Source organism: Acinonyx jubatus, chromosome B3 (assembly GCF_027475565.1).
Source record: "Acinonyx jubatus isolate Ajub_Pintada_27869175 chromosome B3, VMU_Ajub_asm_v1.0, whole genome shotgun sequence".
NCBI lineage: Eukaryota > Metazoa > Chordata > Mammalia > Carnivora > Felidae > Acinonyx > Acinonyx jubatus.
In genome coordinates, this window is record NC_069386.1 from 54,012,382 (window position 1) to 54,030,161 (window position 17,780).

The 17,780-nt window shown below is 37.6% G+C and overlaps 1 protein-coding gene across 14 annotated transcripts in view; it reads left to right on the plus strand.

The window, feature by feature from the left end:
• The window catches only part of CEP152 (centrosomal protein 152), a 90,721-nt gene that overhangs the window by 21,253 nt on the left and 51,688 nt on the right, over positions 1-17,780 (plus strand). For all 14 annotated transcript variants that reach the window (XM_027067210.2, XM_053224050.1, XM_027067215.2 and 11 more), the window contains 4 exons: positions 2,105-2,305; positions 6,334-6,481; positions 8,101-8,192; positions 9,030-9,193. In XM_027067210.2, the coding sequence (XP_026923011.2) occupies positions 2,105-2,305; positions 6,334-6,481; positions 8,101-8,192; positions 9,030-9,193 (605 nt within the window). The remainder of the gene's footprint in view (positions 1-2,104; positions 2,306-6,333; positions 6,482-8,100; positions 8,193-9,029; positions 9,194-17,780) is intronic.

Consider the following 17,780-nt stretch of genomic DNA (forward strand, 5'->3'; position numbering starts at 1 on the left):
GCACATTTTTTGATTAATGAACTAGATAGCCATTTAATGGTTGGAAATGATCAGAGGTTATTGGTAGCCAAGCCTGGTGGAGGGTGACTCATGAGAGAGAGTCAAACCATTTTGGAGAGGGGGAAAAAGGGTGGCTAAAAATGAAAATGACTATAAAATTGTGAGCTTGGTTTGGATGAGATTTGTGGCTAGTTCTGAGGATGGTTTAATGAAAGAATTTAAGCAGTGTTGTTTCATATCTGGCTCCTTATCCTTCAGGTGTGAGCTAAAACAAGCCACTTTATATCTGAAGTTGCCCAAAGCCCTGCATTTCCACTCTTCTTCATCATACCATATCCTATGAAGGGCACCTCGGGGGGCTCAGTCAGTTAAGCATCTAACTTTGGCTCAGGTCATGATCTCACAGTTCGTGGGTTTGAGCCCTATGTCGGGCTCTGTGCTGACAGCTCAGAGCCTAGAGCCTGCTTCGGATTCTGTGTCTCCCTCTCTCTCTGCCCCTCCCCCGCGCTCGCTCGTGTGCACAGTCTCTGTCAAAAGTAAACATTAAAAAAAAATTACAAACGAAACTATCTGAAATGATCTCCTTTGTTTACTTGTTAAGGTCTGTCCCTTCCCAGCAGAAAGTAGTAAGAGTCTGGACCTTGCCTGCCTTTCATCATGTCCTTCAGTGCCTAGAACCCTGCCTACTACAAAGTAGTCACATTATTTATTGAGCAAATGAATAAATGCCATAGCACTTCACACAGTATTGGAATAAATAGTCAATTTCTGGACTAGAAATGAAGGATAAGCCTCATTTTAAATTTTAATTTTTGTGTGATATAGACTATTAGCATTTTAACTTTTTGAAAACTGATAGTCCTTAGGTTAAAAACCTGACTTGCTTTTATGTAGTAAAAGGTTATAACTTTTTAATCTCTTTATAAGTTAGAAATTGCATTTTTAAGAAATAAGGCATAAATGAAAACATAAAAGCAACAGAATCACCACGTGTATTGGTTTCCTATTGTTGTAACAGATTAATATAAACTTAATGGCTTGAAATAGTGCTTCTGTCTTACAGTTCTGGAGGTTAGAAGTCTGATATGGGTCTCACTGGGCTAAAGTCAAGGTCAGCAGGGCTATGCTGCTTTTTGGAGGCTCTGGGGGAGAATCCATTTTCTTGCCTTTTCTAGCTCCTAGAGGCCACCTGCACTCCTTGGTTTATGCCCATTTTCATCTTCAGGGCCAGAAGTCACTGGTTCTGACTTTCTTGCCTCAGTTTTTCTCATTTAAGGATCTCTCTAGATACATTGGACCCCAGGTGATACAGGATAATCTTTTATCTTGTAGCATTTTTTTTTAAGTTTAGTAGGCCCTGCACATCAGTGCGGAAGCCCAATGCGAGTTCAAACTCAGGAACCGTGAGATCATGACCTGAGCCAAAACCAAGAGTCAGACAGACGCCCAACCACCTGAGCCACCTAGGCACCCTCAGGTTAATCTTTTTTATTTTAAGGTCATCTGATTAGCAATTTTAATTTCGTGTGTAACCTTGCTTTTCCCTTGTCATATAACATAACATACTCACAGGTTTTAGGGATTAGGACATGGACATCTTTTGGAAGCCATTATTTAGCCTAATATACCGATATTTTTCAGCAGCTGTACAGACATAGTTTCCAAAACTTTTTTTTTTAGTAAGTAATCACTGATAGTTTTTATCAGTCTTTTGAAAAGAAACATTTAAGAAACAGTTGTCATTTTTCTGTGACCTAACAATTGTGGTCCCCCCCAACCCCCACTGGGCTCAGAGAGATGCAAACAGTACTGGGACCAGTGTTGTAGCCACAGACTCCTTGTCTGGTACCCACATTGCCATCATGCTAAGCAAAATCCTCTGTCACTCTCCTCAGGTAACTATAGGTTTTTTTCTCAGTGAATGATGTTTCTAGCGACCATGGGCCTGGGGAGTCCCAGCTAGGGAAGTTTTAAGGAACTAGAGCCACCATAGGGAGACCCTTTCTTCTCTGTTCTCCTTAAAGGATGGTTGAGTTTTAATGTCCATAAAGAGAGCACATAGTCAAAATATTGTAAACGTGGATGTCCTGTGTGCACCTTCTAGATGATTAAGAAGTCCAGAACGACGGAAATGGCTCTGGAAAGCCTGAAGCAGCAGCTGCTGGACCTCCATCATTCTGAGTCACTCCAGCGTGTGAGAGAGCAGCACGACAGCATTGTTACGGGCCTCACGAAGAAGCATGAGGAGCAAGTGTCGTCCTTGCAAAGGAAGCTGGATGCTACAGTCACTGCACTTAAGGAGCAGGTTGGGATGATCTCAAATGAGCCACTGTCATTAACAAGTAAAACTGGTTATTTTTCATAACTGATACTTTGTGGTTCTTCATATGGAAAATTTGGATGTTTGCAGTAGGTGTTTGTGAGTAAAAATTAAAAGCCAAAGATTTTTAATCTATGAAGATGTCCTGTAGGCAGCATTTTGGAAAATTTTTTCTTTGATAGGATTGGTTAGTACTTTCTCAGTTCCCCTACCTACCGGTCCTTTATTTGTAGAGTATTTATACATAATTATTGCCCTAGAGTAAATCCAGACTGAAAAGGCTAGTGCTCTAGGAGCTGGCCTGAACTTTCGAGGTTGTCCTGGGAGTTTAACCAGTAGAAAGCCTTTGTTGGGTAGTTAACCTGTGAGTAAACATTGTCTACAAGTGGTTATTGGGAGAAGAGTTAATTTTTGAGAGTAGTGTAATAAAGAAAATAAGGAGGAAAGTCTCAGCATCTCTCACAGTTTGAATTATTTTTGCCCCAAAGTGAATAAAATGTAAACTAAGGGTGAGTCAGGTGGTGGGTTTGCTTATGCTCCCAAACCCCAGGTAATCATTTGAATAAATAAAATTTCAGAGTGCACTTTTCTTTTTTTAAAATTTTTTAAATGTTTATTAAATAAATTTTAATTTTCTTAAATTTAAAATTTATTAAATAAATTTTATTTTTGAGAGAGAGAGAGACAGAGCATGAGCAGGGGAGGGGCAGAGAGAGAGGGAGACACAGAATCTGAAGCAGCCTCCAGACTCTGAGCTGTCAACACAGAGCCCAACGTGGGGCTCAAAATCACGAACCGGGAGATCCTGACTTGAGCCGAAGTCGGACGCTTAACCAACTGAGCCATCCAGGCGCCCCAGAGTGCACTTTTCTTCACTTTCAGATAAACCTTTTCCTGTACTCCATTCAGCATATTACCGAGAAAAGTAGAACAACTCTTGGAAAATAGTAGCGAGGTACAAATAGCTGGATAATTTAGCAGATGAACTTGAGTAAGCAAACTTATTCACGCAGTTACGTACAGCTGTGTCCCTATGTGCTTTGTACTGTATGTGTACAGTGGCAACAGCATAGATTTTCACACATAGTACGTTGTGTGAGTTATACAGACTTTTAATCTGGCGTCCCCTAAGGCAGTTCATGACTAGGCTCCATGGCTTTGATAAATCTCAAATTGTGGGTATGGTTTTCTTTTGGATGTTGGCATATGCATTTTTGTTTTTGAGAAGACCCACAAACTCATTCAGATTTTCCTCATAAGAGGCTCATGCTTTGCCTTGCAAAGGTTAAAAATTCACTGTTTTATGAAAAACTTGTTTTTGGTGGGAAAGGACTACGTTTGTGTGCTAATCGTATTATTTCATCTGTTAAGCAAACATCTTTTGAACAACAGCTAAATATCAGGATGTAAACAGGCTTTAATGTTTGTTTATTTATTTACTTATTTATTTATTTTTATTGATTTATTTTTTTCAATATATGAAATTTATTGTCAAATTGGTTTCCATACAACACCCAGTGCTCATCCCAAAAAGCTTTAATGTATATTTAATTATATTTTGAAAGACCAAATGCAACACAGGGATTGATTCATGTAGTGGGAGGAGTAGCAATCCATGATACAGTTGAGGTTTTTTTCTTAAAATGTCTATGTAGCTACTATATTTTGAGAAATATATAGCTTGTGAAATTATATTATTCATCTAGTGCTTTCCTGAAGCCGTCATCTTTTGTAGGTAAAAAGGATTGTACACACTCTCAACGTATAACAGTTCTTTTTACTATGGCTGAGTTCCTCTTAGGTTTTCTAGCGTGACAGAGCGGATGAGGGAGAAGCTTCTTGAGCTCAGTGTTCCTTCAGGGACAGAACTCTCTAATAGCAAACCATCTCTTGGACCTTCCTGTCTTCTGTCTCTTCCGTTCATGGAAGTGTCATGTTCTGAGATCTCTGAATATAGGGGTAAGATCTGGGATTATCTCCTTGATTGTATAACACCCTTCTTCTTTTCAGTCTTCTTGAAATTTTCACCTTTAGGTGAAGTTGTGGACTTTGGTTTCTATGTAATGACTTTCACCTGGTCTACTTTCTAACTTTCCTTTAATGTTAGATTTAAAGGCTCCAGTTTAAACACTTTCTTTAGCTAGGAGGTCCCCACAGACCTATGTGTGTGTGGCCCAATCCTCATTTTTCTGTGCTTTAGAAACCTGTTCAATTCCATTTGCTTCCAAAGATAGATTCAGCTACTATTTCTTTATCACCACACTTGTCTTGGTCAGTCTTAGGGGATGTCTGCCTTTACCTGTCTGGAACTGAATGTTCTTACTCAATCTACTCATGGAAAACATAGAACCATGTTTTGTTCATTTCTTGGTATTTGAACTGCACAGGTTTCTGAGTGTAATTGGCTCCCTGAACTTGTTAACAGGAAACAACATGGTTTAGTTGATTGTTGCATATAGTCAAGTTATTGCTACTAGTTGGCCGTTTCTTTATATAGTTTTTTTCATACCCTTTCTTGAACTAACTTTTTGCCAGTTCTCAGTCTCTTATAAGAGTGATCGTAGCCTCCCCAGCACATAAGTAAATATTGGTTGTCTCCCCACCCCTTCTCACACACACATTCACACTGTCATTAACGTTAGCCCATTCATCGTGTTTGCCATGGTATTTTGGCACTTTGGAGCCACGCTTTTCAAGCTGGCCTGGGAATTAGCAGCCAAGAGCCAAGAGGTTTGCACTGTTGAATAAACATGGAGTAGTTTCCAGAAGCTTCATTTTGCTCAAAAATTTGGTAGAAAAAAATTTAAAGCAAACATGACTACATTATGAAAGAGAATGCAAAATTCACATGAATTTTTGAGGTAAAACAGGAGACTTGAGAGTCTCTTTCCTCTCCTTAACGATACTGTCGCTATCCTTAATGAGGTGTCCCTTGTGTTAGTATCCTGAAAGCATTATTGGGCTTTACATTATCCTGTGGATCAGGCCCTAAATGCCTTCTGTCTGCTTCAAAGCCCTTATTACAACTTATTTTCTTCAGGCTTTTTCAGGTGACTTTAACCATTTACCTTAATATACTCCTGGCTGTCTCATGTTCTGCTATTTGTGTGGAATTCAGCCTATATAGGCTTTTTTGAGTGAGAAGTGATGCTTTCTTCTACCTAGGCTTGGGACTCCTGTGGCTTATTACTCCCAAACACATTTTTCTTTTTGAAGAAACTTGAGTATATTATATACGTGCTCTGCATTTTCTACATATCCCCATACAGCTACACACATGAGTGCATGCGTGTGCCCGCACCCACATACACGCACACACACATTTGTCCCATCTGGGTTTTTTGTCATTTGTTTTTCAAGGTTTTGTTTTGTTTATTTGTTTGTTTTTATACCTCACTTTGTGCAAGGCACTGCATAGGTACCTGTAGAAGTAAGAAAAAGAAGGAAATAAGACATGTAAAAGGTAGAAAGAAAAAGAGAAACCGTATAAAAGAAATTAAGAAGAGGGAGAGATTTTTTTTTTGGCTACTCAGAGTAGAATGAGCTTTTGGCTGTTCAGAATAGAGTGAGTTTCCATTTATGTATCTGTATCCTTCCTGTCTTGGGATACAGAGTCCATGGTTCAAAGTGGTCTGCCTAAATATGAATACATACACTTATACTGACAGTGTAAAATGCAATTAGAAGTGTAATATATTTTCTTTGGCTTGGATAAAATCTAATTTTAGAATATCAGTGTCTTGTGATTATAGAACAGAAGGGACTTTAGAAATCATTGAATTTAACCTTTATTAGCATAATTACAACAGAAAAAAACAGATGGAGAAGTTGATGACTCACCCAAGATCATACAAGTTTGTTCTAACTTCCTCCCAGTCCTGTGCACTTAACCTTGTAAAAGAGGTGATGCTGCTGTGTGATTTTATATTTGACTTAAAATCCAATTGTGTATCATATTTGTTTAATGTTTAACAATGGATCATGAAATGACTTCTTGAATGCTTTCTATTTAGGAAGATATTTGTTGTCATTTGAAAGACCAAGTGAACCAATTGGAAAGGAATCAAGAAGCGACCAAATTAGAAAAGACTGAGATCATTAACAGATTGACAAGAAGTCTAGAGGAGAGTCAGAAGCAGTGTGCCAACTTTTTGCACTCAGGTGGGTGCCCTGGGTGGGCTCTTGTCTCCACAGTAGGCTAGCATAATATGCAAAGAGAATGTAGTAGGATCCGTGAATTCTAAAAATCGAGAAAGGCAGAAAAGACCACCAGTGACAGTTTTCGAGTGTTGCTATTATATGTGTTTAATGTGCAAAGTAACAAATAAAAATAACCAATAATCCTACCACACAGAGATAACTGTTGTTAATGTTTGAATATATTTCCTTCAAGTGAAATTGAGCTCACACACATAGGTAATTCCCTACTTCTGCACATAGCGCATTTTTGAAAACATACCAAAGCTGAATGTGCAAAAATTGAACAAGATCTATGTTAGAAGGTAGATTCTATCCATGAAAAGTAAAAATGACTATGAAGTCCCATTATATTTTGCTTTTTAAGCTCAGTCTGAGCATGTATTTCTATCGTTTTGTAAAACTCCATGGATTTTTTTCCTCTCTCATTTATCTGGCCAGTTGAAACTAGTGAGTTATATTCTTGTCATGCTTAAAATTACTCATTTGGTTTTCATGGTGTTAAGTTTGGGACATACTTCTTATCGTTAGGTTCAGCAGTAGTTTTGTGTTTTTTTCTTATTAATTTTTGTAGAATATTAGAGTAAAAGGCAATAGAATAATCACATGTTTATGCAAACACTACCATACAGACAAACTGCCCTGTTTGCTGGTGAGTAGCTCCCACTGTGAAAATAGCTCAGTGGTTATTCATTACCTGATATGCAAAAGTCACACTTTGGCACGCAAAGCCAATTCAGACTGTTAGTACAATGTGTATAAGAGTAGCTTATTCAAAAGTTGGAAGTACTAAAGTCAAAGACTCTTAAAATATGTGTGTGGGTATGTTTTGGTGGGGGCAAAATTTGGCTCGTACTCTGGGTCCCTCGTCCCTCTTCAGTTTTGTATCCTTTTTGTTTCACGTGGCATTGTTTAGTGAGCCTTTTTCCATGCCATTAAAGGCTTTGAAATATGATTTTCTTTAGTTGCATAATATGCCATCATTACTTTGCCTAACCATTTCCCAGATGCTCATTTTCTTTTGAGGAAGCCCAGTAACATCCCTTTCAAATGGGAGCCTCCCCTAGTACATTTAAAACATTAGGTTACCAAAGTTTCTGAAACACAGCCTTAAGATGCTTTTTTTCACATGTGGAGGTGGGGGTGGTGGAAATAAAAGCATTTCGAAAGAAGCTAAAGGCAGCAAGATGTAGTTTTCTTATTAGAGGGTAGCAACGGGTTCCAAAGAATTTTTGTTTTGGCTTTCTGCGAGCTGGAACATTATGCTCCTATTAAAGGGCTTGTGGAGTGTTAAGGTCTGTAGACGTGGCTCATTTGATTCATAGCAAGGTCACAGTAGTCCAGGTCTTCAACCTCCCAAGGACATATGAGGAGCCACACTAAATGTGTGGACATGTCTCGGAGATGTCTGGACCTATGCCTTCTCGGTCCCACTGGCTATACCTCTGTCCTCCTAGAAAGGCAATAACAAGGTAACAAAGCAGGACTCCACCTTCTGTAGCCTCAGCGGATTCATGTTCTTCTGTACATCGTAGGTTCTTCATCCCTTTACCTTTGGTGCATTCTCTGATTTCCCCCCCCAGGCTCAGTACAGGAGGTGGCTCAGCTACGGTTCCAGCTGCAGCAAGCACAAAAAGCACATGCTATGAGTGAAAACATGAACAAGGCTTTGCAAGTGAGTGTTGCCACTTGGAAGAGACTCTGTGGGTAACTGAATTAGGCAGTGCTTACATCACTTTTCTGGACCTTGGATTTCTCTAAAGGAGCTGGTTGGAGCTGGTTGGACCGTCTCCAGGCCAATGAGAGTTGTTCACGGTCTCACCCACACAGTGAGGTAGTCGAGCCCAGGTCTGTCTTGACTGCGGAGCCAGGGCCTGGCACCCTCCTGTCCGTCTGCCTGTCACCTCCTTCACACGGCATGTCCTTTCACTTACTGGTGGTCGCAGAGATAAGTGTATCCGCAGGTGTGGGAAACCCGCAGTGTAGCTGCAGTTCCCTGACATCCTCCCCCAGTGTGACTTACATTTTCCACTGGAGGAAGAGTTCCAGTATTACCTCTGCTGGAAAGACGTATTTTGCCTTTTCCCACCGGCAGAGTCAAGTACAACACGTTCTTGGCAGACCAGGCCGCTCTGAGCTCTAGAAAGCCAAAAAGTGCTGCCGTCAGTTTCTCAGCTCAAGGGACAGACCCTTTTTGTGGAGGACCTAATGTAAGCACAGGAGGCGTGAGAGAAACCACTTAGATTTGCTCTCTCATTCATTTACACATCTGTTCAGTCCGTGTACTTGAGAACCTGATAATGTGCTGGCCTTTCTAAAGTTGCAGACATCTATGTTTTCATTGTACACCTGTGTTCTTAGCAGCATTTATTTTAAAGTTATTTGTAATGTAAATAAGGTATGTGAAGAAGTATTTCTGGTTTCTGTTGATCGTTAAGATGAATTTTGAAGCACAGAGGGATGACTGATTCCTTCATATTGGAAAATAATTTTCAATAATTTTGTGTTTTAGGAAGAATTAACAGAACTAAAAGATGAAATTGCACTCTACGAATCTGCTGCAAAATTAGGAATACTTCCAAGTGACTCAGAAGGAGAATTAAATATAGAACTCACTGAATCATATGTGGATTTGGGTATTAAAAAAGTCAACTGGAAAAAATCCAAAGTGAAGAGGTATTAAGAAAATAGTTTACCGTATGAGGCGCCTGGCTGGCTGAGTTGGTTAAGCGTCCAGCTCTTGATTTTGGCTCAGGTCATGATGTCATGGTTGGTAGGATCGAGCCCCATGGCGGGCTTTGTGCTGACAGAGTGGGGCCTGCTTGGGATGCTCTCTCTCCCTCTCTCTTTGCCTCTCTCTCTCTCTCTCTCTCTCTCTCTCTCTCTCTCAAAATAAATAAACATTAAAAAAAACAGTTTACATAGAAGAACCTGCGTTAATAACACTGACGATACGAGTAAATAAGTGGCACAAGGCATGAAATGGTGAGCTAACTAGGGGTTCTTGAATGTGGGACAGTATGCTTCAGTCGTTTCTAATGAAGTGTAAATGTCTGAAGTCAAAATGAACAGAAACTTCAACTATTGATCTTGTACTGTCTTCAGTACCAGTAGGCACATCAGTTTCAATAAGGTGGAAATGATTAAAGTTAAAACACACAGAGTAAATTCTACAACTGAGGTTATGTATCTGCTCTGTTATTAAGGCAAGGACATATTATTTTTATTCATACCGCGTGTTGAAGGCAGGTACATGGCATTTATCAATGGCATATGAGAAAATTAAGCATTAATTTTCCCTAGGAACGTTACTGAGACCTTAATCTTAAAATAGGGATGCTGTCTTTTATACTTCCGCTTAACACAGAGGTATAATACTTCAATACTTGGCAAGGAGTGTCTTATCATCCCTTCCAGGAACCCATGTGGGGAGGGAGTGGATGGTAAAAGAGGAACACATTTTGGTACCTTTAAACGCTTCACAAATGAATGGAGGACAGGATGTACTTTCTGGAGGCGCTTGCGGTTTGGGAAGCGCTATGCAAGGCTCTGGGAGTAGAGCATGAAAGACGAGGATGAAACCCTCCCTGACTCCAGGGAGTTTACGTTTTGCCTGGATGAGGAGAGGGAGACATACTTGTGGGCCACTACGTGCTGTGTGCTAAATGTTATCCTTGATGTACAGAGAGGCATTTATCCAGTCACTCCTTCTTCTGGGTGTGGGAAACGGATGAAACGTGGGTATTTGGAAGAGCTTGTATTTAGGCTAAGGAAAGCCTTCCTCAAATGCATCCAGATGCCACACCATCACTGTCCAGTTTATAATTTCAGACTAAGTTTCGTGAGAGTGTTTACGACCTGTTGTGTTTCAGGTATCCTGCAACTAAATACAGGTGTACGTATCTCCTGAAGGGTTTGCTCTACAATAGGTTTTAGAAGTTAAGTATGTTCATAGTATGATCTTTTCGAAACAAGATGACATTTAGAAAATTGAAATCTAAAGTGATCAGGAAGTAAGGTGAAACAAGATGTTGGTTTAGTTTAATAAGGCTTCATTTGTTTGGCGGTCAGTCTTTAGGGACTCTCACCTTGGCAGATTACAGCTACGATCCAGAAGGAAGCTAAGAAGCAAAGAGCAGAACTAGAATATGTGGTGTGTTTAGCAGGAACCACCTTCAGGCTCTCATCACAGGGCCTTACTGACTTAGATTTGTTTGGATCCCAGGAGTTATCTGAGTTCCTGGCTGCTGAGTAGCTGGGGAAGGGGATTGGGAGAGGTACTACCAGTGTTTCACTCAGATAGCTCAACCTCAGCAAGGAGAGGGCGACAGCAACTATAGCTGCGATCTGCCTCAAAATGTCTGCAATCACGATCTTGAGTTATTGAAGAAAAAGGATGTGTGTGTTATATTTTTTAGACAGATTTACATACAATTTTGAAGTTAAAATGTGGTCATCTGGAAATTTACTGCTGTGAATGCCTCATTTCCTGTTAATGCCAGATTAATTCTGAATGGCTTAGTGGAAAGGGCATGGTCTTGAGATGCAGATTTTGTTTTGATTTGTAGTTTTGCCATTCAGCACTAGCTTTGTGATCTTGGGCAGGTTCCTTGGCTTTTCTGAGCCTGTTTTCTTATCAGGTTTTTTCTGTTAAGTAGATTATAGATATCTCTTGGGGGTTAAAGTGAGGATTAAGATAAATAATGAATATAAAGGACCTCATATAAAATGTTCTTGCACTTAGTAGGCATTTAGTCATTGATAACTATTGCTATTATTATTTAATAGATGATTGGTTAAAATATACCATTGATCCAGTTTTCATATTAATTCTCTTTTAACTCAACATATATCATGTAAAAAGTTTTGATTCTCATCTCAGCCTTGGGGAAACATCAGATCTGTATTTTCATTTCAGGGTTGGGAAAACCAACCAAAGCCGAACTCTTTTGCCCAAGAGGACACGCTATATTAGCAGCAGAACCATACTTGAGCCCCAAACCATACTGTCCTGTAAATCTGTCCTATTTACATGACAAACCTTTTTGCTTTTGACTTCCTTCTTCTTTCTGTCTTGCATTTCAGAGGATTAATGATTTAGTTCATGTCAAAAAAGATTTTTCTCCGGTTGTAACTTGTGCAATAAATAGCCTGGGAATTTGGAAAATAATACATATATATGTTATATAAAAATGTATACTTTTTCAAGTAGACTTAATTCATCATGATGTTTAATGTGTTCTGCTTCTGCCCTTTGTATTTAATTCATACTCCTAACCAAAACCCTACAGTAATTTAAAGCACATGCCTATAGATAACCAACCTGAGACCTCACATCACTATCATAGTCATGTCACTGTCACAGTAAAAGGGTTGCCACTCCTCAGATAAGAATCTGAGAATCCTCTCAGAGTGAGAGGAGGTATAGGAGAGAAGAGATTTGTACTTTTTCTCTGCTGTATTGTGATTCTTAGAACGAGAGGAAGCCACAGTTTTCCCAGTGTCGAGAATTTTAGTCCTGTGTTGACTTGAGCTGCTTTCAAATCACTGACCCAAATATTAGCGGCTCCAAGCTTTTATTCTCAGCTACCACCTCCCTCAAGCTACTGCCTAGTAAATTTTAAGGGTTTAGCCTCAGTGTTCTATTTCACATTCATGGAACTTGAGTAGCTAAATCTGCATGCAGCTTGCAGACAGCTTCCCTCTCCCTTATTATAGTTGGCTGCGAAGCTCAAATAATAAACATTTAACAAGTGGAATGCCTTTTCCCTTTGGTCTTCTCAGCAGGCTTCATAAGGGACTACAGTTTATTTGGACTTAGGGGAACCAACTTCCACAGAACTCAGCAGGACTGGTCACCACTGCTGATTTTTTTCCCTTTTGGGAAAGAAGAGAAAATTATTTTAGCAAGCGCTTTTCTCTGCTCTCTGACTTGGCTCCCTCTAGGAGTACATGATGTGCTATTTCAGTGGTCAACATTCAGTAAGAAAAGAAATTAGGGATGCCTAATTTGTTAACTGAGTCAAAATAAGCGTTCTGCTAAAAGTGCACAAATTATATAGCTTAGAAAAATGCATTGTAACTTATTTTATATTTCTTATGTTATTATATTTCTATTTTATTTTACATCTCTATTTCCATAGGAGTGGTTTAAATAGATGAGATCTATACAGACATGTTTACATTATATAACATATACAAAAGTTGTGTGTATTGATAAATATGTAGTGTATTGCAAGGAACTCCTTTTATAACGCCTAAAAAAGCCTAATATTTTGTTCATTCTTTGTCTCTCTGTGTAAGTGTGTGTGTGTATACATACAATGTATATGCATTCTAACCTTTCGTTTGGAATCACCAGAAACCGAAAAACAGCAAAAAATTAAACTCAGATACTGTTATTTATTTTTTTTAGAACTACCTTTAGTGTTTTAGAACAGTTTTAGAGAACCAGAAAAATTAGTACAGATTTTCTCTATACTCCATACTCATTTTCTTCTGTTAACATCTTATACCATCATGGTACCTTCGTTACAATTAATGAACTAATAGTGATACATTATTAGAAACTAATGTCCATACTTTATTTGGATGTCCTCAGTTTTTACCTCATGTCCTTTTTCTGTTCCAGGACTGCATCCAGGATGCCAGGTTAGGAGTCATGTTTCCTTAGGTTCCTCTTAACTTTCCTTGTTTTTGATGACCTTGACAGTTTTGAGAAATACTGGTCAGGTCTTTTATAGGAATCCCCTCTTGGAATTTGATGTTTGTTTTATGATTGGTTTTCTCGGGGGTTTTGTGGAGGAAGACCACAGAGATGAGGTTCCATTTTCATCACATCATACTGAGGGCACATACTATCAACTACTTATTTTTTTTTAAAAAGAAACTTTCTCCTTTATTATGGAAAAAATGGAAAATACAGATTAAGAAAACAGAAGAAAATTAAAAGCAACACAATCTTACTTCACCTCCCATGAAGAAAACAACTTGTGACATTTTGGTGTATAACTTCCACATTATCTGTGTTGTATATTTCTAAAAGATAAAATAATATTGAATGTATTTTATAATGTATCTTTTAGCATATTCTGAAATCTTTAGATGATAATGTAAATATTTACTAATGGATATGTGGATGAATGAACTATGTTTTAGTAATACACTTTAATTTTTTCATTATAAGTAATGCAATATTATTATTATCACAAGCTTGTTTGTAGTCAAGTCTTTATTGACATCTTTACTTCCTTAAGATTTGGGTGTATATCCTTGCTAAGAGGTGTGCACATATTTGAGGTTTTTGATATATATTGCCAAGCAGTCTGTAGTTTGCTTATTACCCATGTCATGTGGCAGTTCCTATTTCTGAGTATCCTAGCTAGTGCTGAGAGTTACCACTTGTACTGTTTAAAATTTTTATGTAATTAGACCCATCATTCTCTCTACCTGTCTGATTTCTTGATGGTATTTCTCTAGTAATTTTTATAATTTTGTTTTACTTTTTAAACCTTTTATAATTGAGAAAGTGCATGAAACATAAGTGTATAGCTTAACGAATGATTTTAAAGCGAATGCCCATGGAGCCACCACCCAGAAATAAACATTGTTAGCAACTGTTCATATGCCTCTTCCCAGTCATAATCTTGAAGTTAACTACTATCTTAACTGCTAGAGCAATTGTTTTCTGGGTTTATTGTTACCTTGTAAGACCTAATTATTCATACCTAAACACTATAGATTCAGATTACCTTTGTACAGAGGGAACTCATACATTAGATGTTATTTTTTTCTTTTATAATTGTATTAAGATATATTTAAAGTACCATAAAATTTACCCATTTAAAGTATGCAGTTCACTGGTGTTTCATATATTCAGAGTTGTGCAACTGTTACCACAACCTAATTTAGAACATTTCAGTATCCCCAAAAAGAAACACTGTAGGTATTATTAGTCATTCCCCATTACTCCTTCTTGTCCTCACTGCTCAGGCAATCACTAACCTACTTTCTATTTATGGATTTGCCTATTCTGTACATTTCACATAAATGGAATCATGTAGTATGTGAATGTATAATGGAGTCATGTAGTATGTGGTGTTTTGTAACTGGCTTCTTTTACTTAGCAGATGCTTTCACGGTTCATCCACATTGCAGCATATATCAATACTTCATTCCATTTTCTAGCCAAAAAATATTCCATTGTGTGAATATATATCATATTTTACTCATTCATTCATCAGCTAATGGACATTTATTTGAGTTGTCTCTACTTTTTAGCTATTATGAATAATTCTGCTAGGAACATTTGTAGACAAATTTGTGTGGGTATAGGTTTTCATTTCTCTTAGAGGTACAGTTCACCCTTGATCAATGCAGGACTTAGGGGCTCTGACCTGCTGTGCAGTTGAGAATCTGCATATGACTTTTGACTTTCCAAAAACTTAACAGCTAATACCCTATTGTTGACTGGAAACCCTAGCAGTAACATAAACCATTGGTTAACTCATATTTTGTACGTTATGTGTATTATATACTGTATTCTTACATTAAAGTAAGCTATAGAAAAGAAAATGCTAAGATAATCATAAGGAAGAGGAAATACATTTACAGTTTTGTACTGTATCAAAAAAAAAAAAAAATCCACATGTGAGTGGTCCCGTGCTTTCAAACCTATATTATTCAAGGGTCAACTGTATACCTGGGAGTGGAATTGCTGAGTGATGTGATAAATCTATGGTTAGCATTTCAAAAAATGGTCATACTGTTTTCCAAAGTGGCTGCACCATTTTACATTCCCTCTAGCAATGTATGAGGGTTCTAATTTCTTTATATCCCTGCCCACGCTTGCTGTTTGGCTTGCATTTGTTAATGATGTAGTTTTTATTTGATGGCTAACTATGTTGAACATCTTTTACTATGTTTATTGGCCATTTGTATATCTTCTTTGGGAAGATCTCTTCACATCTTTTGCCCATTTTAAAATTGGGTTTCCTTTTATTGCTTTTGAGAGTTCTTTATATATTCTAAATACAAGTCTCTTGTCAGATGTATTATTTGCAAGTATTTTTTCCTGTGGGTTGTCCTTTCACATTCTTGATCGCATCCTTTGAAGCAAAAAAAGTCTTTAATTTTATGAAGTCCAAGTTACCTATTTTTTCTTTGGTTGCTTGTGCTTTTGATTATTTAAGAAGCTATTCTCTAATCCAGGGTCCTCAAGATTTATACCTATGTTTTCTTCTAAGAGTTTTATCTCTTACATTAGGTCTTAGGTTCATTTTGAATTAATTTTTGCTGTATGATATGTAGAACTTCATTCATTTGCATCTGGGTATCCATTTGTCCCAGTACCAAAATTGTTTTGACATCCTTGTCAAAAATCAGTTGACTGTAAATGTGAGGGTTTATATCTGCGCTTTCAGTTCTGTTCTACTGATCTGTATGTCTGTCCTTATGCCAGTGCCATACCGTCTTGATGTAGCTTTGTAGTAAATTTTGAAATTGGGAAGTATGAATCTTTCAGCTTTGTTTTTTTAAAGATTGGTTGGGCTATTCTGGGTCTCTTGCATTTCCATAGAAATTTTAGGATCAGTTTGTCATTTTCTACAAAGAAACCAGGTGGGATTTTGATTGGGGTTGCATGCAGTCTGTAGATCAATTTAGGGGAATATTGCAATCTTAATCAATGTTGGGTTCTGATTCCTGAACATAGGATGTCTTCCCCCCCCCCCCCTTTTTTATAGGTCTTCTTTAATTTCTTTCAGTGTACTACTCGTGTTTTGTATTTTTGTGGTTTTCAGTGTACTAGTCATATAGTACTTCTGTTAAATTTACTCCTAGGTGTTTTATTCTTTTGGCTATACTTTTGTTGGATTATTTTCTTAATTTTATTTTCAGGTGGTTAATTACTAGTGTACAGAGGTACAGTTGATTTTATATATTGATCTTGTATTCTGACCCATAGCTGAACTTGTTAATTTAGTTCAACTAGTTTTTTAGTGGGTTCCTTAGGATTTTTTGTATATAGGGTCATGTCACCTGAAAATGGAGATCATCGTATGTCTTTCTTTCCAATCTGAATGCCTTTTATTTTTTTCTTGACTAATTGCTCCAGCTAGAATCTCTAGTACAATGTTGAATAGAAATGGTCAGAGCAGATATTCTTGTTTTGCTTCTCATCTTATGGGGAAGCATTCAGTCATTCTCCATTTAGCATAAATGCTAGCTGTGTGTTTTTTAAAGATAAAGGTGTTCTTTAGACTTTTATTCACTTAACATTTTGTTGAGACTCAAGGTGTAGCATGTAGCTGTATCTCATTCATATATATACATATACATATATATGTATATATATATATGTGTGTATGTGTGTGTGTATCTTTGATTTGTATGAATATTCCAGTTTATTTTTCAATCTACTGACCATAGATTTTTAATGTTACTTCCTAGTACAATGTACATACATTTTTGTTGGATATATATACTTAGAAGTGAAATTGCTTATAGTATATGTGTTTCAACCTTAATAGGTAATACCAAACTTTTCCAAAGGAATTGTGCCAATTTACATCCCCACCAGAAGTATATGAAAGTCTTAATTGCTCTGTCTCTTTGCTAACACTTGATATTTTCAGGTTTTTACTTTTAGCCATTTAATGTGTAATGATAGTTAATTGTGATTTTAATTTGCATTATCCTAGATTATTATTGAGATTGAGCTCCATTGAAAAACCTATCTCTATTGTGTTTATTGGTGTGTGTGTGTGTGTGTGTGTGTGTGTGCATGTGCCTGTGTGTGTGTGTATGTGTAGGACTTGCTGATGTCCCTCCTTAGTTTTTAAATGACTGTGTGTGTGCATGTGTTCTGTTGATTTTTTTCCTTTTTTAAATATCTTTTTGTATATAAATTCTTTGATGGTTATGTGTATTGTACGTATTGTCTCACTTTTTTTTTAAATCAGTTTAAAAAAATTTTTTTTTAATGTTTTATTTATTCTTGAGAGAGAGAGAGAGAGAGACAGAGCATGAGTGAGGGGCAGGCAGAGTGAGACAGGGACACAGAATCTGAAGCCGACTCCAGGCTCTGAGCTGTCAGCATAGAACCCGATGTGGGGCTCGAACTCACGAGCCATGAGATCATGACCTGAGCCAAAATCAGGCTCTGAACCCACTGAGCCACCCAGGCACCCCTCGTCTCACTTTTAACCTCTAAATTTGTCTTTTAATGAATGGAAGTTTTTTAACTTTAGTCAAATTTATCAAT